The following is a 24,272-nucleotide window of genomic DNA, read 5'->3' as shown; positions in this document are numbered from 1 at the left end:
AATTCTGTCCACTATTCCTGCTCACAAGGGAAGGACACCTGCCTCTCCCAGAATCTGAAGGGAGGAACCTCCTTGTCTAAGAGGCAGCACCCGGGCATTTAGGCATCATGTGATCACTCTTAAATCAAAAACGGATTTAGGAGGCCCCCAGTGATTCAGCAGGGATGGAACAATTTAATAATTTTCTGGGCTTCTGTTTCCTACTCACCGTCCTCGCCCTCACCCCTACTTGCCTTGAGCCACAAGCCGGGCTTCTTGTCTTTGGGGGTGAGGGGCAATGCCACAGCCACTTCTGGACAGTGGGGTTTTCTATTTTAATGTTTTACCAGCAACTCTCCGTAGCAGAAGAGTCACTGGAAAAAAAAAAAGTTGCCATTGGCCTGAAGGAGCCTACACAGCTTTGATCCTTATATCATGCCCAGGAATAAAAAGGGAGATTCAGGCAACAGGCCCAAGTCCAAGGAGGCGCCTGAGGTGGCAGGGTTGCCCCTGCCTCTATTCCAACCCACTCAGGGCTGGCAAAGACCTGCATGACAGCGAATAGTCACAGTTTCTCAAGCCTTGTTCTGCAGTGGGAATCCCTGATGGGATTCCACTGCTGGTGGTTTCTGAATCGGGCAGCCAGACCGCACCCTTGGAGAAGGCAGGGCAGGACAGGGGCTCTGCTGCTGTGTGGGACCCTGAGAGGAAGTGTCATGTGTGTAAGTGGTTTGGGAGGGCTTCCTCACTCTGGGTTCCTTCTGTGCTCTGGGCCCAGCCCTGTGGCAGTAGCTTTCTGCTCCCTGCCGCCCTAGCCGTTTTTAGACATCTCCAGTCTTTGCCTCGTTACATTATGGAACTTCAAGAGAAGAGATCCAGAAACCATTTGCTCTCAAGTCCTTTAGAAACTGCGGCTCAGAAAGGAAAGGAAGCATGGTTCAGAGCCTGGGGTGAGGGTATTTGGGTGGATTAATAATAGTCTAGCATTCTGCGTTCTTCTGATCTGCTAGCCAGACCCAGCTCCCCCTTCTTCCCTTCCTGATGGAAGGCTACCTCCTCATACAGCTGCATGGGATTTAAAAAGAGATTTTCTTGAAAGATACCACAATACAGGGCCAGAAGAAAGACCTAGAACCTACAGAGCAGCCTTCAATTGTCCCTCCCAACCAGCAGCTCCCCCATCGTCATCCTGTCTGCTCAACTTCTGAAGGCTTCATCAACCCACACCCAAGCTGTCCCCTACTCTCCACGATCCCCACAGAGTCTGCCCAAACGTCCAGACCCAGGGCTGTTCCTTCTCTAACACTACCACATGTCACATTATAGACCAATGTCCCTTCTTCCTTTCTATGACTATTTATGGACTGCATGTATGCATACACATACAGGCACACACACATGCACACACTTACGTGCACATATACACATGCACATGACACATGTTTGCATAATTGAGCACACAAACACAAGCAGGCATAATTTATGCCTACTTACCCATACATGCATATATCACATGAGTATGCCCACAAAGAATAAGCTAACCCTTCATACATCAGCTCTTCCACCATGCACTGTGGCCCTGCTATCAGTAGCCCTGGTCCCTTACTTCTGTCCCATACCCATTCCAAGTGCTCACAGTTATTGCCATTTCTGTGGCTCACAATCCAGGGACCTGACTTTCCTCATTCACTCTATGGAGCCGAATTTAATGATGTAGAGGACAAACCACAAGAAGAGGAATACAGCAGTGGGACTTCCAGGATCCGCCTTTCTCTGGGGGACACTGTTTGTTACAGGTGTGCTAGTCTCTCCTCATCTCCTGGCAGTACTCTGCACCCTGAACATCCTCTGCCCATAGCCAGGAGGAAAACAGGTTCTGCAGACAGGATATCTGGGGAACATTCTCAAAGTTGAATGGAAGTAGGCATCTCTAACCCATCAGCCAGCCTGTGTCTAAATGAGTGCTAGGCTCCCTTGGAATAAAGACAGGGCAGGGCGCCAATGAGAACATTCTTGTTCATGCTTTATCTCCTCAGGATTACGGAACTGCGAGCCAGGCTAGTGGGCTGAGTTCTAGGGGTGGAAGGTAGAGTGAGTAGGGCTGGTCCCTCCCCATTTTGCCTTGGAGACCCCTCCCACTGTGTCCATCTGAGCATTCTATTCATGTGAAGCCAACATTCCTAGAGCCCACCGGGCCAGCAAGAGCATCTTCTACAGGCAATCACTGTCTCATCTAATAAGAAGATGATGAGATGGATCCCTACTGTAAAGCCTGTCCGGGTCCAGCCCCCAGAGCCATGCATATTCCTCCTGCTTTGGGGTATTGCTCTGTTACTGTGTCCCTTGGTCCTACCAAGTCACTTTCAAGGGACTCCCTGTCATCTACTCCTGAGCTCTCCAGGAGATCTGTGTTGAGCTCCTCCTCTGACTCTCAGGGCATCTGAACATGGAGGCAGCTGGGGCTTTGACCACTGCAACCCCATTGCACATAGGTAAACTGAGGCTACAGACTCAAATGATTCCCCAAATACCATACAGAGAAGGCCACCACCTCCCTCTGCCAGGCCTAGCAGGGTACTGGGCACACCAAAAAGGACCTGCCACTTCGTGAGCCAGGAATGGCTCATCCCCTCCTTTCTGGTCACTCTCATGGCTTAGTATGGGTGGTCACAAGTGGAGACCCGAGCCCTGGTCTGCAAGCTGTAGGGAGCCCACGCTCATAAGAAAGATGGAAGAGATCAGGGAACAGACCGATGTCATTGGGAATTGGTTGGTTTGTGAGGCCGAAGCCTTAGAAGCCTTCCTGGAGGTGGCAGGGTTTGAACCACAAATGAATTGGAACTGAAGGACTATAAATACATTATCAGATGTGAAAGCCCCCTTGGTGAGCCCTGTCCTCTGAGTGACGTATCTTCCCTTCCAGGCAGCCTACTCCATGGCAGGGCTCTGAGCGGCTTCTTTCTTCCTGTCCTAGTTACTCAGCCACCTGTTCTAGGGCTGCACGTCAAGGCCATAGTCCAAGTGTGTTCTTCACCTCCCCACAGTAAGTAACAGCTCTTTAGAGCAGAATGGGGACTCGGGGGTCTATCTTCTCAAGTTGCAGCTTCTTGGAGGGCCTCTTCAGAACTCTACAGCTGGTTGCCCTATCCTAATAGCAGGACAGCTCCTGAGCCTGGCATGATCACCGTGGGTTCATGAGGAAAGCCTGTCATCACAGAGGACAGCCAGTTCCTCCTGATCTGGGGGGGGGGGGGGCATCCTGCCTCATCCTTAAGAAACCATGGTGTAGAGTACACAGTGTATGCAGAAAGCTTCCAGACTTTTTGGAACCCGACCATGCCAGAGCAAAGTCTAAGGGTCAGTTAAAGCCAGGCTGATTTTGCACAGACCGGAGGGCTACCAAGAAGCCTGAGGGTGGCTGGAAGCTGCAGAGGACACAAGAAAGCCATAACAGGCATTCTTTATGGAACTGTCACATCTGTTCTAGAAACATCCATCTAAGGAGTCACCAGTGCTTCTCAGCTTTTCACAGGAATGTGAGTTCTCTAGGTGCTTTCTTAACTGCAGCCTCTGGTTCCGAAGTCTGACTGGGACTTAGAGTTCCATGTTCTAACAGGCACCCAGGGAATGCCAACTAGCCCCAGAGCTACACCATGAGCGATAAGGGACTGAGTTGTTAAGACTCCCAGACACAGCCAGCTGTTTACCCAGCGACTGGATACAATGTATTTTACCCAGTGATTGAATACAATGTATTGTTACTTCCATCTGAGCAGCTAGCCATTGAAGGAATGGAAAGAGCTGTTCGATAGTTCTTACTTTGAGATAACCAGTGAGCTGTCTGTTATCAGTAGAAAGTATTTTCCTGATTCTGGCTGCCAGGGAATTGACTAAACATATCTTATAGTCAGAGACTTGAAGAGCAGACGGTGCACCCACTGGGTGTGCTATGGGAGGAACTGGGGCTCAGTAAGGTAATATGCTAATCCAAAAGATGGTTCAGAAACGATAAGATAGTGCTCTTGGTGCCCGCCCTTGCCAAAATTGACATTGGTGCTCAGGGAGGACAGCTATACACTGCAAACTGGCTTGGACCCCAGTCAGTCGAGCACCCCTGTCCATAAACAGGATGGAGTGTATGTCTATGATGCTCCACCTGCAGGGGATGGGCAAGACGCAGGCCAGGGGATGGGAAGTGGTAACGTGGGTCTTCCGGCAGTGGAAAAGCCCCACCTCTTCTCTGCAATCTGGAAAGGTTTCCTAAGGAGGGAATATGGCAATAGCTTTGTTTATATCAAGGAAGGGAGGTGGTGGTGTAGGGAGAGGAAGGTCCAAACAGAAGAAGGGATAAGGCTGGCCTTCAAGCCAAGCCAGGAGCATACAAGGTTCCCATGAGGCCTCTTTGCTTCGGCTGGGTTTGACTCTAAGAGAGGGACTTTAAGAGAGGGACTCACTGCCCTACTATGTGAGTCTGCGTTCTTCCCACTCCTCGAACTCTTAGCAGTGGCCATCTCTGCAACCCCTTCCTCTGCTATGTACAGATAAGGAGGCCCAAGCCGGTCTGGAACACACTGCTAGAGATGCTGGAAGGTGGAAAGACTAGAGGCTCTCTGCTGGAGAAAGCCTACTCCTCCCACCTGACCAGTCGTGGGGGGAGCAGAGCTGAGTGAAGAGTCAGCTCTCAGAAGGTGAGTGTGAGCACAGGGTGGTAGGACAGAGAGAGAGAGAGAGAGAGAGAGAGAGAGAGAGAGAGAGAGAGAGAGAGAGAAGACCTAAGCAGGTCCATGCTGAGAGGCCATGGGCAACTTCTGCCTAGCCCCTTCTAAAATACATTCTTAGCAGGTACACTCAAGTGACCTGAGAGGGTAACAGAGAGCAGGCCCTACGCATTCAACTGTCCTTGGCACACGTCCGTCCCTTCCAGACTCTCATGTGAAAGCAGCTTCCTAGACTCTCATATGAGAGCAGCTTCCCAGACCCTCATGTGAGAGCAGTTTCCTAGACCTTGATGATTTTCCTGAACAGGGAACAGGAGATTGATGGAAGTGCACCCCAGCTGTGTGTGCTGTGGCCGGGAAGAGGGGAGGCGCTTGGCAGTTTCTGAAGTGGTTTGGAGTGATAGGAAGCAGGCTCACAGATACCTAGGACTAAGCTAGCTGGCTGGCTTCCTCCGGGGTCTGTGGGCTGCTGATCTCTCACTCCCTAGAATGCTCACTGCTGAATTGAAGGAAAGACCGGGCTCCCCGCACAATAGGGCCTGGGTGTGGAATCAGGACACCCAGATACACGAGCTCCCAGAATCTCAGGAAACCAGGGAGATAAGAGGGGAGGGGCTGCAGGAAACTCCACCCACCCTCAGCCTGGGAGATGTTCTGGAGCACCCACTGCTCCTGCACAGAGCGGCTAAGCAAGGAGGGAGGATGAACATCACAAGACTTAGTTTCCATATCTGGACCCAGGATCTTCAAGACTGCACCCAGAGCTTGTCATGGTGGCCTCCAGGCTCATTCTCAGAAGTGGTCACTGCGGGGAACAGAGGCCAGCATCAGGGCCCATCATCTGACCCATTCTCGTTTTCTAAACCAGAGACCAATGCCTGGTATGGGAGGACCAAACAACAGAAGGCATTTCTCCATGCAGCCCAGGAGCCACAAGAGGGCAGGTCAGAGGTGTCAAAGGGAAAATGACCCGCCACTTGGGAGGGGACTTTGGGAATGACGGGGTCAGACTCTTCTTCAGGATTCAGCCAGCATGCACGCATGAGGTCCAGCCGGCCTCATTCATGGAAACATCTCATATAGTCACATCTGCATCTCAGGCCCTCTCTCTAGCTCTCGGGAGCAAGGCGAACCAATTGCTGAGCACTTCTAGTTGCCTGCTCTATTCTAAGCACTCTGCAGCATCTACACATCAGAGGGGCAATATGTGCTCCCATTGTTGCCATCACAAGAGTAGAGAAACTGAGGCACAGTTATCTCACTTGTTTGCTTTTCGGTTTGTATTGTGAGGCAGTCTCACACAGTGTGTATTCACCTTGTATTTGCTTTGTAGCCAAGGACAACCTTACATTTTTGATTCTCCTGCCTCCATCTCCCAAATGTTGGGATGACAGGTTTATGTAGTAGTGGGAGTTGAATTTAAGACTTTAATACCAATTGAGCTACAGCCCCAGTTGTTTTGTAATTTAATTCAGATGACATAAATGGGAAAAGGGGACTAAGACTTAAACCAAGCAAATTCCATATTCCAAATCCAAAACACTCCAGTATCCCATCTCCCTATTTTGTCTTATAGCACATAGCCCATGACTGGTGCAGCAAGGATGCCCCAAACCCAGGATGACATCAGGGGAGACAGACGTGGGCCTCTAACCCAGGGCTCTAGGCAAGCCTGACACTGAACAAGGGTCAGAGTTCCATCCTGGGGCTGCAAGTCTGACATCTGATGGAATCTCCTGGTCCTCGGGAGTTGAGCATTTTCTGCAATGGCCTCTGAAACCCCAATCATCCAGAGGGTGGTGGTGGGCTCTCACACCTTCAGAACACAGATAGGGACACCAAGTGACCCCATGGGAAGAGTGTGCCCAAGGGATTGAGAACCATCCTGCCTGCCTGGCTGTATTCTCCACACTGGCCTTCAGGAGCCAAGCAATTCTTGCCATCAGACCCAAGGTCATCAACAGTGAGGGAAACAATGGGCAGGGGGTCCAGGCATGGACAGAATCTGAACAAAGGCTTGGCACCTCCCTGAGCTGAGGCCCCTCCTTCGGGGTTTGCCAAGGCAGACAAGTAGAGGAAACCATCATCTGAGACTGGGATGTTTTACAGACTGTTCCTGGGAGACCTGTGGCTGCCCAAGCAGCCAACAGAGGGGGCAGCTGCTCCAAGCCAAGCTCACTTGCCTAATAGGAATGACAGCAGGACTTGAATCCAGGACATGGCCCCATGCGCCTGGTTCCTAGGCTGCCCCATTCTCTCTCACCTGGTCCTTTAGCCTTAGTGCTGAAGTCGGTCTCTTCTCTATGGTCTACTGTCCACATTTTTGGTATCTTCTGAAGATAGCTTGGAACCCCCTCTATCCTAAAGCCTTCCATGGGTCCCCAGTACTCATGGAAGAAGCAAACCCCTCAACCCATTTAAAGTCCTTTTTGATTCCTTTCTGATGCCTTTAGCTCCCATCCCCTAGATTCCTCATTTCCTTCCACCCGATAATTATGTCCCTGCTTCTCCCAACCCTAAACCCACCATAGTGTGGGCGGTGCACTCCCTGTCTGCTCCACCCAGTCATCCAAGAAGGGCTTGCAAATGTGTAGGGCACAGGTCAGGAGATCGATAGTGAACAACCGTTCCTCAGTGTAAGGTTCCCATGCAGTGATGTTTATGCTCTGTCTTCGTGTAATTATTAATCATGTCCCAGTGCTTCCCGTGCTGGGGCAGGAAGGGGCAGGGCAGGGCAAGGCTCAGGGATGGTATTGACACCAAGTGTCTTAAGCACCTTGAGAGTGAGCGGGCTACAGGGAGGTGGCCAGGCACTCTGCTTATCACCAAGAGCTCTGAGGCCTCCGGGAGAAGTTGGAGTTTGTCAGACTTCTTAGACTCAGAGGACTAAAAAAAAAATAAACTAAAACAAATACCCAGGGTCACACTTATCAGAGGCCACAGGAAAAGCGATAGGTTTAATCACAGAACAACCTGAGCCAACGGTTTAGATGCCCAGCCCCAGTGTTCGGTGACAGGCTGTTGGTGGAGACACATTTCAGGGAGTGACAGGGCAGGGCTTCTCAAAGCATGTAGCTATAACCTTCAGCTGGATTTGCACACGAGCAAGGAAGGAAGGAAGGAAGGAAGGGTCCTAGGCTGAAGGAGAAGAGAGGCAGCACATTGCCTACGAGGTGGGCTGCACGCGTGTATGCGTGTGTGGTGGCTTCCGTATTAAAGGGGAGCCTGTTGACCATGACCCTCTGCCAAGGATCTGGAGTGGTGACAAACAAGTCAAGAGCATCATGAAAGTACCTCAGGGACTTCCCAAGGCGGGCTTTGGAGACAACCCATGTGATTGGTAGGGCGTGACAGCTGGACCTGGGGAAAAAACAGGCAAGGTAGGACCCAGCCATAGTAAGGAACGCAAGGGAAGGCTGCAGTAGTGACAGATTGGTGGGGAAGTGAGCACTGCGGCTGTGATTTTTAGGTGGGCGGAGCTCACGTGGCGCTGGGAGGGAGGCCGGAAGAAGCAGGCTCAAGTATCACCTGGTCGTCTGGCTCCAAGAGCCTGCCACAAAGGAGAAGTGCCTCAGTTTCCCCATCTGCAGAGACAGACAAGGTCTTTAGTGCCTCTCTTGGAGAAGAATGGGGCATAATAGGTATTTGTGGGACTGGGCACAGGAGAGAGAGCATGGTGAGGCTACCTGCAGGCTAAGGTCATCGCTCAGCCCTCGGCCTGTCTGGTGGGGTCCTGAACTCTCTCTGCAATTGCTAGACCTATTGGGAACTTAACACAAAAGTTAAGGCCATAGTATGCCTGGCTATGCCATTTACCCGCCAACCTCCCATCCTGCCGTGTGCATGAAGCAATCTTCATTATCACAGATGCTTGGCATTTTTGCCTGATAATCACATCTCTCACAGTCCCATGAGGAGTAGGGCATGATTAGGGAGGAGGGAGGACTCTGGTCGGTGGAGCCAAATACCTGCCAAGAGGCTTGGCAGCCTCATTTGATTGCCTCCTGTAACTCTGAGGATCCTTTGAGGGTTTGGTGGCCGTGTTAGGGCCCTGCACAGGACATAACCACCTTACCCACGCATGCGCTCCTTTCCTGTGACGCCCTCCCACCAGCAATCCGCTTCTCCCCACACCTGAATGGACAGAGACCTGATAGAACTCTGAGCAAATCCCCTTTTCAAGGAAAGTGACCCACTCTGGCCTATATGGGGTCCTCATCAGCTTTTGGCTCCCAACAGTGGTCCTCTGTTCTCCCAGAATGAGACAGACATCGTGGCTGCCATGTCTGTCTGCTCACAGTGTCCTTCAGTCTGGAATGAGCATTCACTCAGTTATTCACTTGTGCTTTAAGGCCCAAGGTAGTAGCTTGGAGAAGTTTCTTCTTTGTCCATTGAAGAGATTGGCAAGCAGCATCTACTGAGCCCCCACAATGTTTTAAGTGCTTCTGAGTGCCATCTCGCTCTGTCTTAGAATGCTGGAGGCTGCAGCTTCACACCCAAGACACAAAAGCTCAGCAAGCTCCTCAGGCCACATGGATGCCGTGGCAGCTTCTTCCTCTCAGACCTACAAGTCAAGTTTCCTGGACCAACAGGGTGAATTTCCTGTGTGTCCCTCTATACTTCATGAAAGCCACAAGCTCTATCTATACCAGAACATTTCAGACTAAAATTGTCCCACCACTTTGAAATGCAGATTCTGGTTGGGCCAGGCTGGTGCCATCCCTGTGACACAGAGACACTGGGGGTAATCAGACAAAGTCTGAATGCACCCTTACCTTAGGACACCTCCATGCCCTGGCCTAGTTCTGACCGCCGGGACTCTTGCTGTCCTGGAAACGGCTTTGTGTGACACCCCGAGGGAATAGAGCCAACGTCCTCCCAAGCTGGCCATCCCTACCCTCTGGCCACAGGGGAACTTGGGTCCTATGGTTAGCAAGGGTGTCTTGTACAGAGGCATCAGATGCAAGGACAGAAAGGGCTATGTCTTTGCTCCTAAAGCCAAGTGAGAGAGTCCCCAGGACAAGTCTGTAAAGCTTGCAGCAGAGTTCAGAGTACATCTCCAAGAAGATCAACAGAAAGACAGCTATAAATCCTTAACACCCATGCATTGAGCATTTACAATTTTAATACTGGTTGGGAAATGGCTAGGGGCCACAGAAGCCTACCCATTGACTTCATCCCTAGAAAAACAGTGCACCCAGACAGACGGCGATGGCACACTCCTTTAATCCCAGCATCTGGGAGGCAGAGGCAGGTGGGTCTCTCTGAGTCTGAGGCCAGCCTGATGATCTACAGAGCAAGTTCCAGGACAGCCAGGGCTAAACGGAGAGAAACTCTGTCTTGAAAAAAAAAATGTGTCCAAATGGTCAGTGCCCACTCGTGATGGAAGGAAAGGCAGCTGAGTCACCTGGGGAGAGTTATGGCAAAAGCTGAGGCACTGAGCACACACCCAGAGCTGATCCGGTGTATACATGTAAGTGCATGTGTGGTTTCATATGGCTCTCAAATGGATTCCACGGAGAAAAGACTTGGTGTTCCACACAAAGAATGGGGGATAGGTTGTCCTCACTGAAGAGCTGGTCTGCCCTAAGTAGATAGGGGAGGACTCTCCAGCATAAGGAAGGCATCCTGAGAAATGAAGGAGCCAGAACCATCTGTGTGCCCAGTGCTGGCCAAGAGCTGCCTCTAGAATGGCTGCAATATACTGGTAAGAATTGTCTGGCTCTTGCCCTCTGGAGCATGGCACTGGCACCTGTTTGCTACCACACCACACAATGCTGATGGTGAATGTCACCCAGGGCCTCGCCAGGCACATGGTCAGATGGCAGCAGGAGTCACCACAATGAGCAAGTATGTGGTGGTTAGATGCAAGAGCCACCTCAGTGTGCATTATGAAGAGAGGTAGACATGGGGATTGGAGCGTGGAGAGAAGAAGCCTGTTGTGGGTGACCAGCCCTGTCACCCGGAGCCATGGAAAGGTCCAGGGCCATGTCTGCATCTGTGGCTGTGCAGCTGCAGGAATCAGTGTGGGCGCCCATGGCTCCTATTACCACTAGAAAACATGGTAGGAGCAGCTACTGGGGACCACCACATGGGCATCCGGGGGTTGTGCAGAACTGGCTCCACCCCTCACTGGCTGTGGTACTCTGGAGAGTTGGCCCCATCTATCACCGATAGTGAAAGGGTCCTGCACCTCACCCAGACAGCACAATGGGGATGGGCCCTGGTGGCTGGGGTATGGGAGAGGTGATTCCCTCACCTCTCGCCATCTCCAGCAGTTGAGATAACTGAGCACAGGGGAATCAGTCCGGCCCCTTACCAGCATTCAGGGTTGTGACCCTGCACCTTGACTGGATAGCACAGCAGAGCTGACCAGGGGTGTGGTGACCTGGCCCCAGAGTGTGAGCTCTAAGAGGGACAGTGGGACTGCCACTGGTCTGCTGTGAGGTGGTGTGGGTGCAGGGGTAATGCCCTTAACCCCTTCATCCCCCACCACCTGCAACAGTAGAAGAACTGGCGGCGGGGTAGGGGAGGCGTCATGAGAGCAAGAGAGCCGTCCCTACCCCTTTCAGGCTGCAGCACTTGGGAGACTGGGCCCTGAACCTTGACTGGGCAGCACAGTGGAGCTGACTCTGGAGCTGTAGGTGCAGGTGAGCCAGCCCCAGGGCACGAGAGCAGGAGAGCCAACATTGCTTCCTGCTGATGGTGGCACTGGGTGCCCTAGTCAGAGCAATGCTGGAGAGATCGCACTGGTGGTGCAGATAAGGGAAAGCCGGTGTACTGGCCAGCTCAGCTACAACCCAGGCCCAGATGCAGAGTTCTGAGTGAACCCACCCCCAAGTCTGCATCATCTGTGAGCAGCTGGGACAAGTAAAAGGGCCAGTCCTGCCGTTCTGAAGCTGCAGAACCTCCATGACACAGGGCAACAGCAGGAAGGAGTCCCAGTGAGGATCCAATATTGATGGTGTCACAGAAGAGCTCAAACCAGACTAATGACTCATTGCAATTAACATTTACCTGTAAAGATGTGTGGACAAAAGGGTATACTATGGACACACTGTAACACAATGCAGCTCCCAGTGAGCTGTATTCTCTGCTTTGTTTTGAGGGGGGAGTTGTCTTGTGTTTTGTTTTTCTTGTGAGGTTTTTTTTTTTTTTTTTTTTTTCTTTATGCTAGAGTTTGTTTGTATTTTTTTTTTTTGCTGGGGAGGTTGCAAGGGCATAAGGATGGATATGAGATGAGCAGGACTGAGGTGCATGATGGGAAACTCACAAAGAATCAATAAAAAGTAAAAACAACAAATAACCAACTGTGGCTGACTGTGGAAGAGCCAGGGGCAATGCAGGGTCTGGAGGGCTCCTGGAGCAAGGCTGGGAAATGAAAACAGGCTGCCACAGCAACCTGTACAAACCAGCATCCCAAGGGGAGGGAGGTGTTTCCTCTGGGGAGTTTGGAGTTAAGTGGTCATTACACTGGTTCCACACACTCTTCGATATGTCCAAAGTCAACAGTCATGGCTTGTTTGTCCCTCTCTAGATCAAGGAGCAAGAGCTGAAGTGAGCAAAGTCAATAGGAAAAGACTAGCTGGCTTGTCCAGGAACTTGTGTCCATCCTCACAGAGCAACGGAGACAGAAAACTGTTGACCCTCAGCACACATGCATGGGAACACGAAGGATTTTAATACAGTTCGGGAGAGGGCTGTGAGGCACAGTCCCCTACCTCTGCACCCCTAGAGAACAATGCCCACTTGTGATGAGGTGTTTTGGTCCTGCGAGTGTTACTGAGAATGCTAAGGCTTCAAGCCTGGGAGTGGCTGTACCCAGCTCTGCCCACCTTCCTCTCCGCGGCATAGTACTTGTGTGTCTGCAAATCTGGCCTCCTAGAAGAGCAAGCTCTGTGCTTTGTTGGGTCAACCTTCTGCAGTAATGCTGGGAATTGTTTGTTTTCTCTAGCTCTGCCAAAGAGCCCCTGGCAAGGAGACCAAGTGGGTTTCATTGAAGAGATACTTTTCCTCCCCAGACCGATAAACAAGGCCATTGCAGGGAAACCAACTTCCTCAGCCAGGCACTCTGCAGCTGCCCATCTGCGGCCAAGGAAAACAAATGCATAAACATTTCGAGGAGATATAGGAAGCATTTCTACTGGGAACCTGCTGTGAATGGCCACTAAAGTTTACACAGCAAGCCCCGTGGGAGCCTAGTGCAGGACACAGCCCTTCCCACCCTCTGCTTCTCCTATGGCATGATTGACTCCTCCCTGCCTCTCCAAAGGTCTGCAGTTGGGACACAGTGTGTGCCCTGCCCACAAGAACACGAGACAAGCTCTGTAGTTGTCCCCACCAAGCCCATAACTCCTTAACGGAGGGGGTTTCTCCTTACAGCAAGGGGACTTCTTATTGCAGGGGACACAACCTAGAGAAGCTAGGCTCCTAAACCCCATGGGGACACATGGAGGCCAAAGCTGGGCTGCCGGGCTAGGGGTGGAGGCGCCTGCAAGCTTTACCATTGTCTTGGTGCTTGTTTCTTCCTGGATAGCCATAGGACAGGGACTCTGAGGACTGGAGCTTCGGCCCGAGGTTCCTGGTGTGAACTGCTGCAAGCAGCCCTGGACTCTGGCTCTGAACCACCCAGTACCTCCAGGAGTTCTTCCCTAGCTATCCACTCCTGCTTTATCATGTTCCTTGACGAAAGCCAGAGGATATTCGCCATGTGGTAGGTGAAACGCAGAACATCACCATTTTCCCTTCTAATCTCTCTCCTTATTCTGCAATGTGAGCACTTCCAAGGCCCTGCCCACTCATGATGGCAGTCAGTTCTCCCCACAGCCACAGGAAAGTGGACACTGGATCCCTCTGCTTGTCCCCATCTTTTTTGCTCACCTGGGCAAGAAGTAATTCCCTGGGTACCTTTCTACCCCTGTCCATCCCAGCCTCCTTCTAGGCCCACCCCAGCCTCATGTGGCCTCACAAGAGAACCAGGTCTTCCCTGAAGTGGGCTCTCCAGACCTCTGGCTGCTCTTGGTAGCTTGTATCTTAGACTACGCTGCTTCTCCCAGACAAGGGCATCTCTGGGACAAAGGGCCGGGCTTGGCCTCACATCTTGGCTAGGAGATACGCTGTACACCGGGATCCTGGGCCTCCACCTCCCTGTCCCATTTTAGACATGATGAGAGAAGACCTGGGTTCCACGCACACCAATGAACCAACCACAGTCCAAATTTGCCCTGGTCATAGGCATGACTCTTGCTTTATGGAAGCTGCAATAATAAGACTCCTGAGTCCCCAAAGCCAGTGACACCAGAGGCCTTGGAGAGAGGGTTATCCAGGAAGGATGCGAACGAAAGGCAGTCGGGTCTCTGGTGGCCTCCCTCCTTCCTGTCTTTGGCAGGCACAGCTGGGCCAGGAGGGAACCTCAACAGAACCCTGCCATGGCCCTTCATGGAAGGGACCGGAAGTCTCAGCATGCCTCTGTGGACATGCAAACTTAGGCATGGTGGCTCCTCTAAGAGACTTGACCCTGAGACCTGGGGTCCAGGGTTCATCCCAGTGATGAGTGCTGAAGCCATAGAACTCCGTGTATCCAAGGGTCACAGGATAGGGTCTGAGCCATTCCAGTTCACAGATGCCCCCTTCCACCTATGAAGACAGTGACAGGAGAGTGTTAGAGCTGCAGGGACCCAGGAAGTAGGCTTTGAGGACCCCACCCTGCCCATTCGCTTTCCCATACTCTCATCCAACCTAAATACCTACACGGCATGCATAAAAGACTCCAAGGACCCTGGCAACAACAGGGAAGACACAGGAGACTTGGCCTTTTGTGGCCTAGCTGACTGTATCTTGCGATGACGCTACAGCTTTCTAATGATTTAACTCATCCACGTACATCCAGACCCAGCTCTTGTCCAGCAGTGGCCCTTCAGGGGCACCTGGGTAGGACCAGGGGAACAGATAGTCTGGGATGTTCATGGTGCAAGAGAGGAGCAAGAAAGGTAAGAAGAAAGATGCAGAGGAAACTGGACAGCTGACAATAGGTCAGGACATTGCTCTATGGAGCACAGGAAGCTTGGGAGCGCCATGAGTACCACAGGAACAAACAGGTTTTGAAAACTAATTTATAAAGCCTTAAGATGAACTAAGTAGATAAAGTACTGGTATCTCAGATCCAATGGAACAGTTATTGTAGGTGGGACCAAGGGGTTTCCTAACACCTGTAGAGATGATTTTCTAAACAACTGAGAGGAATCATATTTGTTGCAGATGGAGAATTATGCAAATCTACCGCTGAAGGTAGCCTGCCTGTATATGGATTCTAAAACAACCTGAGTTAGAATGTGGCGAGGCAGCATTATAGTCAGAGCAGCCGACTAGGGCTCAACAGTGTTCACAGTGTATGAAGTTTGGAGAGGGGACTAGCGTTAGGGTTTCAAAACCAGACGTTGAGTCAAAACCCTAACTGCCACAGTCAAGGGGAAAAGAGAAGTTGTTCTTGTTTTAATTCAGCAACTTTCTGTGAAAGTCCAAAATCCCAAGACTGGAACTTCAGCAAGAGAGAAAAGAGACCCACTCAGGGTTAACAGTGCGGTATTTCCCATCAGAATGACTGGAAGCAGGAGGCCTTATTTATAGAGATATGGCTGGAATTAGAAAGGTCCCTGACAGGTTCAGGGTTTGAATTCTTGTTTCTTGGTGACAGTTGGGGAACCTTTAGGAAGTGAGGTCACTGGAAGAAGGTCTCTGGTGATGATATCCAACCCTTGGCTTCCCTCAGACTCACTTTTCTAGTCTGCCATGCTGTGAGCATCCTCTGACACACGTTCCTGCCACTAAAGCCAAGCTGCTTCCCCACACAGGCCCTCCCTAGCAGGACAGGCTCAGCACCTAGAGACCATGAGCCAAGTGAAACTTCTCCCCTTTAAGTTGTTTGTTAGGTACTGTGGTCCCAGCACCAAGAACACATCGAAAGCACTCTGGTTTCCCATCCACAGTTCAACCATCTGTAGATATCAAGGAACCATAGCAGCAAACCCCCCCGCCCCCCCCCCAGGCCAAGAACAAACCTATACTGAGCACGTTAACTGACTTTTCCTGTCATTATTCTGTACACAATGCAGTATAACAAGTGCTTGCAAATTAGATATTATAAATACCCAGAGACTAAACCATACAGAAAGATGTGTAGCCACGTGCGAGCACTATATGGCATTTTAAAGAAGGGATTTAAGCAGCCTCCGATCTTTATATTCTCAGGTGGTCCTGAATCCTCCCCACCAATGCAGAGCAACAACTGAATGGTTCATCTTGGACCCAGTGGTCCTCACCCTTATTAGCTCATCTTCCAACTCAACCCCCATTTTCTACCTCAGAGCTCTTTGTCGTCTTCAGCTCACTGCACTGCTGCCTTGGTATCTCTAGTTTTTAGGCTGAAAATTACACTTTTTCCAGAGGTAGCTGAATTTGTACTCCCTATGTCTTCTAACTCACTTTCCTGTAGGTTATAAGCAGCTTTTGAGCAGATTTATAAATTATATTTCCCCTGATCACATATCTCATTAAAGAAATAAGCAGATTTCTTGTAATTTGAAAACAAAACAAAACAAAACAAAACAAAATGACAACAAATCTTAGCTGGAAACTCTCTTTCTACCATGGAATGTTTCAGTATGGAAGATAGTAGCTGCACACAGCCACAAAGGAACAATTAGCATCATGCTGTTGCCCCACCAGGATACAAAAGGGACAAGATATACTTCCTAAACCTCTGAAGGTGTGCGAATATGCAAGACAGAACGCTGCCCGAATGTATACCCTAGTCAGTGTTCCAGGAAAGCTGGGTTTCTGAAATTTTTGTAAAAACCAATCTGCTTAAAAGACTAGGCATGTGGGGAAAGGCAGCAAAGGCATAAATGTTAATTTGAGGAAATGTTCTCAAAATTCTGTGTTCTCTTTGGTGTCATTTGATGGCGCCCAGCAATGCTACCCAGCAATGTTGAAAGAACTCATCTCTATAGGGGCATTCGGCTTTTTGGCAGTCAACCCTTGGTTTCCTGCAGGAGAGGCACTTGGTTCCATTTTGGTCACAGGACTCAGAAACAATCCAAAAGGAGACCTTTTGAGAGCCAATGCTGAAAGAATTACCTTCGTAAACTCCATTTTCCAGCCGTCCCCGTGCTAGGAATCGAACACCAATGCAACCAGCACTGCCCAAGCTTCTCTCTGATCGTCAGTGTGGAATCCCAAGGGTTAATCTAGTAGATCATACTAGATGTGGGAGAGCTAGGTGGCTCAGGGATCTCTGTTGCCCGAGACCCCTTCCCCAGCTTCTAGTTCATCAGGTAGATCCAGGGGACTCTATCAGGTTTGGTCACGTAGATAGAAAACATCCACTTTGGTGGAACACAGCAGAGCCATAGCATTTGCCTTCACGGAATGATAGACATGGCCACCATACAGCTAGGTAACTTGACGTAACTTGAGAAGTTAATTATTATGTGAGGAGTGTTCTGTTGCTAAGATTTTGGGGGAATCTCATGAAGTTCCAGGGGAGACAGCATAGATCTCAGCAGGGGAAACAGACCCTGCTCGGACTGGTACCCTGAACAGCTATAGGTGGAGAGGTGCTGAGCCCAGGTTCCAAAAGGTAGGGCTGATCTATTGCAGCTACTGAGTTAGTCGTGATTCAGTATCTGTAACAATCTAATATTTTTTTTGAAATTTGTAATTATCTTTTCCTATTCATCTTTGCTGTTTTGAGGTGCACCATTAAATAACCTTTTCTTATTCTAGTTAGATTTATATTTAAGCATCAATGTCTTGAGTAACAAGAACACATCTTAGGGACCTGGAGAGATGGCTCAGTGGTTGAGATCCCCAAATGGTGATGAAAGGGGGCACAAAGTAGAGAGACAGATCCACCCTCAGCCTGGTCCCCAGGGACTACACAAACAAGCACCCTCTTCATAGCCTCTCAACCCTGGACTCCACCTTCCCCACTTGCAGGCAAGCTTGGGCTCTCCCAGGACACAAACTGGGGGTTGTCTTCAGTACAGGGTGAGTCATATTTACCCACCACTGAACAACATCTGCATCACGACAGTCACGGAGCCTCCCTGGCAGGCTGGCTAGTTCTGTGTTTGGTTTTGAAGCTATTCACAAGGCATCTACCTAGCCCTCCCATCCTGGCCCGCAGGTGCAAAGGCAGTGGAGAGAAGCGCTTTCCTATGGAAGGGAAATCAGGGCCATGTGAAATGCTGGAAGGGCAAGCGCGACAGTTGATCTGGATGGTCTAGAGTAAAAAGAGCTTTTACAGTGCTGCAGCAGCAATGAGGGACTGCAGGGAAGCAAACGAATGGATGAGATGGAGAATTGGGGAGTGAGCAGGTGAGATGGAGAGGTGCTTGACTATACAGCAGGAGTCAGCAGTCCATGTTGTCATGTACAGTAACTCAGGAGGCAGACCCATGGTACACTTAAAACCACCTTGCCACTGGATAATTCTGGTGTGGGAGGTGTTCTGTTCACTGTAGGACAGTTTGTGCCCTCTCCCTGACTATAATTGCTGAAAGTATTTAAAGACTGCCAAATAATCCCAAAGGGGTAAAACCACTTCACCAAAGGACTGCCAACTTAATAGTTGAGCTTTGAGCTCAAAAGTCAATAGCAATATCACAGAGAAGGCCATGGCATGAAAATACCCATTCCCCCAGCCTCAGGTCAATAACTACAGCACAGTGAGCTCTGGTCTGAACTCATCAGACCACTGTTGGACCTGATGTACTTTATACAGGAGAGGATCCCACATGGGCCCAACCACAGCAAACAGAAGGCAGGCCTATTATAACACCTCAAACTGCTTCGGACATACCCAGGGATCCGTTTGCTGGTCTTGATTTTTCAGACAAACAGGTTGTATGCAAGTTTCTGTCCCTGCACTCGGGCCATTTCAAATCAGAGCTAGCCCACTATGCTGCCTGCCACCTGTGCCCTTGATTAGTCCTCCTCCTGGCCCGTCCCACCTTCTCTGGTCTCAGATTCAGGCCGCTGGCAGAAGAGATCTGGTTTGGAGGTGGCTCTCAGCTCCTGTGGTAGGCTCAGGAAGGCTGATAGTAGCTGTTGCCCAGAGCTCTGAGGTTTGGAGACATTCATCCACCCCAGCTCTCCCCCTATATTCCTGCTCTGAAGCCCGCTCCCCTCCCAATCTTCGGCAGGGAAATCCGGGTCTTTGAATATTCACTCTTCACACAACTCACCACACTGTCTGGTATTCACCTCCAAGCTGTCTCCCCCATTGGATCCTTCTCCTGCCCACCTCCCCTGCTTGTTCACAGCCCCCGGTAAAGGTCAGGAATACACCTGTGGTTCTATGTTCTATTTTACAGTGGCTCGGGAAAGAGAAAATGATGGCTGACAGCTGGGCAGAAGTGAGTTCAGGAGGACAACCCATATAATGAGACAAGCCGGGGCAAAGTGGGAATATGTGAACCACAGCACATCAGAAGGGTGGGATTCCAGGCCAGGGCATCAGCAGGGAAGGGGGTACTTAGATGGGTAGAGCATCCCTGTGGAGGTCAACATTCTCCAGGCCACAGAGACGCTGACCCAGTCTGGAACTAGTTTGCATTTTTTGTCTGAGCCTCCAAACAGAAACATCTGGACCCTAGCCCCAGGCCCGGTTACGGGCTCTTTCCTCTGATCTCTGGCCTGCTGACAAGTGTTTCATTTTTCTCTCACTCCAGTGAGGATGCAAGCCTGGGAGAGGTCAGTGCCTTGCTGTTGGAACTGACCCCCAAAGAGTCTGGTTCTGCTGATGTCGTTTCAGAACAACGGGGAGGGGCAAGAGATGGATCCCACATTCCGGACACAGCAAAGGTAATGAGCCTCTGTGGGGCTGAGATGTGCGTCACACTAAAGAACAGGGACCGCACAAGGACCTAGCGATGTTTCTAATCAGGATGCTGTTCTCTGAAGGCAAAACCCAGAGTCTGGGCCTGTGCAACGCCTCCGTGACAACAGAGCCAGGTGGCAGGAAGTCACACTGTCCGCTCAGTGACCTACCACCCGGCTGCAACAGTGAGGGTCCAAGCTGATGGTGATCCAAGGTGACTTGGCAGAGCGCTATGTGGAAAACCTTCACCTCCCCATCTATGAAAGAAAGGTTAGATTGGGGGAAGGGGGTGCTGGGCACGCCTCTATGGACTAAGCCTATTGCCAGATGGCCAGGTATAGGGCTGGCACATCCTATAGGGTGGGTCATGATTCCTGCAGGGCAGGAAGGCTGGGCTTAAGGGTAAGAGGTCATCTTCCCCTGGATTGATCATGGTTGGTTCTGAATTGGATTTCCATTTGATTGAACTCTCTGAGAGTGAGGACAAATTCTTACCCAGCTGTTTCTTCTAAAGAATCAAGACAGAACTTCCATGATCCTTGGCATGTTGAGAAGGAAACTCCACTCACCAGGTCTGCAGCCAGCCACTCTCCTCATACACAGACAGGAGGATTTAAGGCTCAGCTGCACCTCACCAGGTATGTGAAATCTGACTCTGAGTTTGGCAGTGACCTAAGTATAGACGATGGCATGATGTGTGCCCTACAGGCAGCAGGGTTTGCCCCATGACCTCACCCCCATGGCCAAGGCCAGGCCAGCAGCTCCCCACAGTAACCTCAGAGGCTACTTTCCCAAGTTCCTTTGAGCTGTTTGAGAATCTGTAGCAAAAACAAAACGCAAAGCCTTTGTAATTCAACCCCTTGGCCTAGGATTCCTGGCCTGCTGTTTCCCATTACAGTGGCTTGTTATCTGATGAATCAAGGGGACAGGGACCCAGCCATTCCACTCTTCATTCACCCCTTCAGCCTTCTGGGAATAATTCTGGGGAAAATTCTGGGAAAGTATTCCCATGGTAACTGGCCAGGTAGACCCACCATGGCGAATGCACTGAGAACATACAACAGGCAAAGACCTGGTGTTAGGAAGAAAGTTCCCTGGCCTCTGGCAGTCATACAGACAGGCTTGGTACCTCCCTTGGCAAATGACATGCAAGAGCAGGCGCATAAGGCAGATGGACGTGGACAGAGCCAGGGAGGCCCTTACCCATCATTAGAACAGCACTTCTCAAAAGTAGGGCCTAGAGAGATGCTTCCACAGTTAAGAGTGACTGCTGGAAATACTGAGGACAAGAGTTCAAACCTCAGCACCCAGGGAATAATCCAGGTGTTTCACATATGTATTGCTGGGGCTTGCTGACCTAGACTGTCCAAGAAAACATGAACCCCAAGTTCATCAAGAGACTCTACCTCAAAGATACTGGGTGCCAGGTGGGAGGGTATAGAGGATACCTGCTGCCTTCTTCTGGCCTCCATAGTATGCATAGGTATGCACGTGTGCATACACACACACAGACACACACACACACACACACACACACACACACACACACACACACACACACAGAGTAAACACGAATCGATGAATCTTTTCTTAAGTGATCCTAGGGCTGTGGCGGCAGCCGCAACCAGTAACTGCAAAGGAATTCACATCCTCAGGTCTCCCCACAGAGGCCCCGGTTGGCCTGGAGGTTCCAGTTCTAACACATTCTTCAAAGGAAGCTAATGTCTACAATCCTAGGACCTAAGCTCTGGGGCAAGACTCCCCAGTGAATGATCCAGAATTCACACTGGCTTCCCCTAGCCATCCCGGGGATGGGTGGTGTCTGGGACCCCTAAGAGTCCCTAGGCCTGATGTCCCAAACCCTGACTATTTGTGTGCTATAAAAGCAGTCCTCTTTCTCTCTGTGACCAACACTGAGAAGCACTTCTGAAGAAGCCGTCGCTCTGTCTCATCCAAGCCCCAGACAGGGATCAGAAGTGAGAGCAGGGAAAGCCAGGCCCCACTCCCCAACGCAAGCTGCTCTCCAGCACCTCGGCAGGCATCACTGGGGGGTGGGGATGGGCTTGGGACCCTCCTAAGAGCCAAAAGCACCAACAGAACAGGTCCAAGCCCACCCTCCATGATGATGACCATGAATTATGCTCCGTGCCAGCCATCTCAGGTAAGAGGCTACCCTCAAGGTAGGCCAAAACTCTGAGCCATTCTCAAACAACTGCCCATCAGACTGAGCTCAGAAAGCCAGTCAAGGCTGGGTTTGGAGGGCTGTTTGGCCAATCGGGAGACATCTATTGTCAAAGAAGGGCACTGAAGGACTCAGGGGTACTATTGGTGGGAGGGGTACAAAGATAAAGTCCAAAAGGGATCTCAAGGAGCATCCCAGGCTGAAAGGGATAGAAGCTGTGCCTAGGGGCCAGTTGGGGCCCTTCTCCAGAAAGGTCATCCTGTGGCCTCCTCTGCTAGCCTGCATAGGTGCCAAAGCTAGGATCACCTTCTTTCCCCTTCAAAGCCTTCACTCATCACCTTGAATGAGTGGCCCTTTGTACTTGAAAGGACAGCGACCCGCATGTGCCCCTAATCCTCTGATGAAAGCAGCCAGCCTATGACCCTGCAGGAATGCTGTATCCCTGAGGGGGAGGACAGGGAACTGGCACAATGGGGATGTGCCTGCAGCCCTCCCACTTCCCCTTCCTGATGCTTCCACAGTGCCAAGGCAGTCCTTACTCTGTTCCCCAGTCCCACTCAAAGGCTTGTTTGTCTACAAGGGGCAACAGGCCTGGACTCCAGGCCTGCCACATGTATCTCAGGTGCTGTGACTCTGGCCCCAGCTGGGAAACAGATTCTTCTTGACACAAGTCACAAGTGCCAAGGACAATGACAGTGAGAGCTAATGCTAGAAAGCACTTAGGAATAGCCACATGGGCTCCAAGCTGTCATTGTCCCCACTTTACAGATGACAAAGTAAGTCAGATAGGTGAGGTCCAGTGTCTCACAGTCAGCCTGCAGGCTGGCTCCGGAACTCACGCTCAGAACCACACAACATGCACTATATCCCTGGGAAAGCAACCAGAACCTTGTCTCCCTCCCGAGACACTCCTCCCTGATTCCCTATTACACTGAGATCTCTAGTCACTGCTGCAGACTTTGAGAAGAGCTGCCCAAATGAGCCAGAGGCTTCTATTCCAGATGGCCCACAGACTCTGCAGCGCACAGCCCTAGCCCAGAGCACAACAAAGCCTAGAAGAAAGGAATGGGCTTTTCCCAACTCTAGCCCGGGCTGCAGCCTCCCTAGATGCAGAGTCAGGATGAGGTATCAAGGACCCACCAAGTGCCTCAGAGACAGGGGCTTCGCTGCTCGGTGTTCTGAGCGGCTCTGCCACACAGGGTAGGGAGGTACTGCTGCTGTGGTCACCCACATCCCATTATGCTCTGGCTACCCCATCCCCTCTCCCAATTCTATTCAGTCCTTCAGCTCCTGAAAAGTCAGCAAACTAGCAGCCCAGTGGAGACATCTGCTTCAGTGTAAGCCCCCAGGCCAGTGTCTAATCAGCTGCAGGTATTACCTGACCACAGCCTTCTAAATCAGACCACTCCGGAAGCTATTCGTCTTCCTGTCCACAGGCTTAATATCCCCACCCAATGCCCATCCTGGCCTCTTGGGTGAGTTTTATGAAGTTAGAGGCAGCCCCACTCACTTGGTTCTGATACAGAGCTCAAGAGGAGGGACAAGGTCACTGCAGTTGTCCTCTGAGGCGGTCTTGGAGGTATCTAGGAAGGAAGGGGGAAGAGCACTGTCACCTCAGGGATATGCCATGATGCTGCGGCCAGTTGGGGCAACTCCGGGGGCCCATCCCAACCCTTGGGTATGATGGATCCATTTGCATCTTGACTGGATCCTCCCTTCGTCTTGGTCAATTCTTACCAAGACCAGTGCACTGGCTTCTACCCTCCAGCCTTCACCAAACCTTTGCCTTACTTCAGTTACCAAAATATTTTTTCTAAAAGCAATTGTGATCTCATTATTCCTCTACCCTAAAACCTCCTATGACACCCTATTGCCTGAAATGCAAATCCAAACATATCAGCATAGCTTACAGGGCACTTTCCTGTGGCCTTAACTTCATCTTCCATTCTTAGTGCCATGGCACGCTCAAGGCCCACGGCCCTTTCTTACAGGATGGCCAGGCTAGCATCACTCCCTGGCCACCCATGATTATCCCAAGAAGGTATGTTAGGGCTGCTTCTGGAGCAGCCTGGAGGCTCCCTGAAGAGATGCACTCGGATGTCTCACCAACAGTCAGCCGTATCTCCTCTTGCTGATTGGCCAAGCCGTCATAGTAATACAAGTCAAAGAGCCGCTCAGACCTCCAGTCGCACAAGAGCTCTGGCTGTAGGCTGAAGAGGACGCTGAAGTGGCTCTCACTGCAGACCACCCAGATGGGGAACCTTGGCGTCTTCAGGAAGCAGCCAACCTGAAGGACAGAAAGGCCCGAGGTAACAGGCTGACCAGCTGAGGGGAGGCTTGCTTCCCAGAGAGCCTTGCTGTGATGCTAGGAGCCCTGCCTGCTGCCCAAACCACAGGCCCACCTTCTAGAGGTGACCACCCCACATCAAGGATCACAGGGAACTCACACACAGCCCCCTACACACACACACACACACACACACACACACACACACACACACACACACACACA

At 51.0% G+C, this 24,272-nt stretch overlaps 1 protein-coding gene across 2 annotated transcripts in view; it reads right to left on the bottom strand.

Annotated features, from left to right (window-relative positions):
* Positions 1 to 12,362: 12,362 nt before the first annotated feature.
* Mindy4 (MINDY lysine 48 deubiquitinase 4) overlaps positions 12,363 to 24,272 on the bottom strand; it is a 103,650-nt gene continuing 91,740 nt past the window's right edge. Inside the window, exons 16-18 of one of the 2 annotated variants that reach the window (XM_021190936.1) lie at positions 23,867 to 24,047; positions 23,271 to 23,343; positions 12,363 to 14,333 (exon numbers count right to left, since the gene is read on the bottom strand). In XM_021190936.1, the coding sequence (XP_021046595.1) occupies positions 14,285 to 14,333; positions 23,271 to 23,343; positions 23,867 to 24,047 (303 nt within the window). In that variant the 3' untranslated portion in view covers positions 12,363 to 14,284. The remainder of the gene's footprint in view (positions 14,334 to 23,270; positions 23,344 to 23,866; positions 24,048 to 24,272) is intronic. The other variant, XM_029535588.1, reaches the window with a different exon arrangement.

The sequence above is a fragment of the Mus pahari genome, chromosome 2 (genome assembly GCF_900095145.1).
Source record: "Mus pahari chromosome 2, PAHARI_EIJ_v1.1, whole genome shotgun sequence".
NCBI classification, from domain to species: domain Eukaryota; kingdom Metazoa; phylum Chordata; class Mammalia; order Rodentia; family Muridae; genus Mus; species Mus pahari.
The sequence above is the reverse complement of the archived record's forward strand: the minus strand, read 5'-3'. Positions and strand labels throughout refer to the sequence as shown.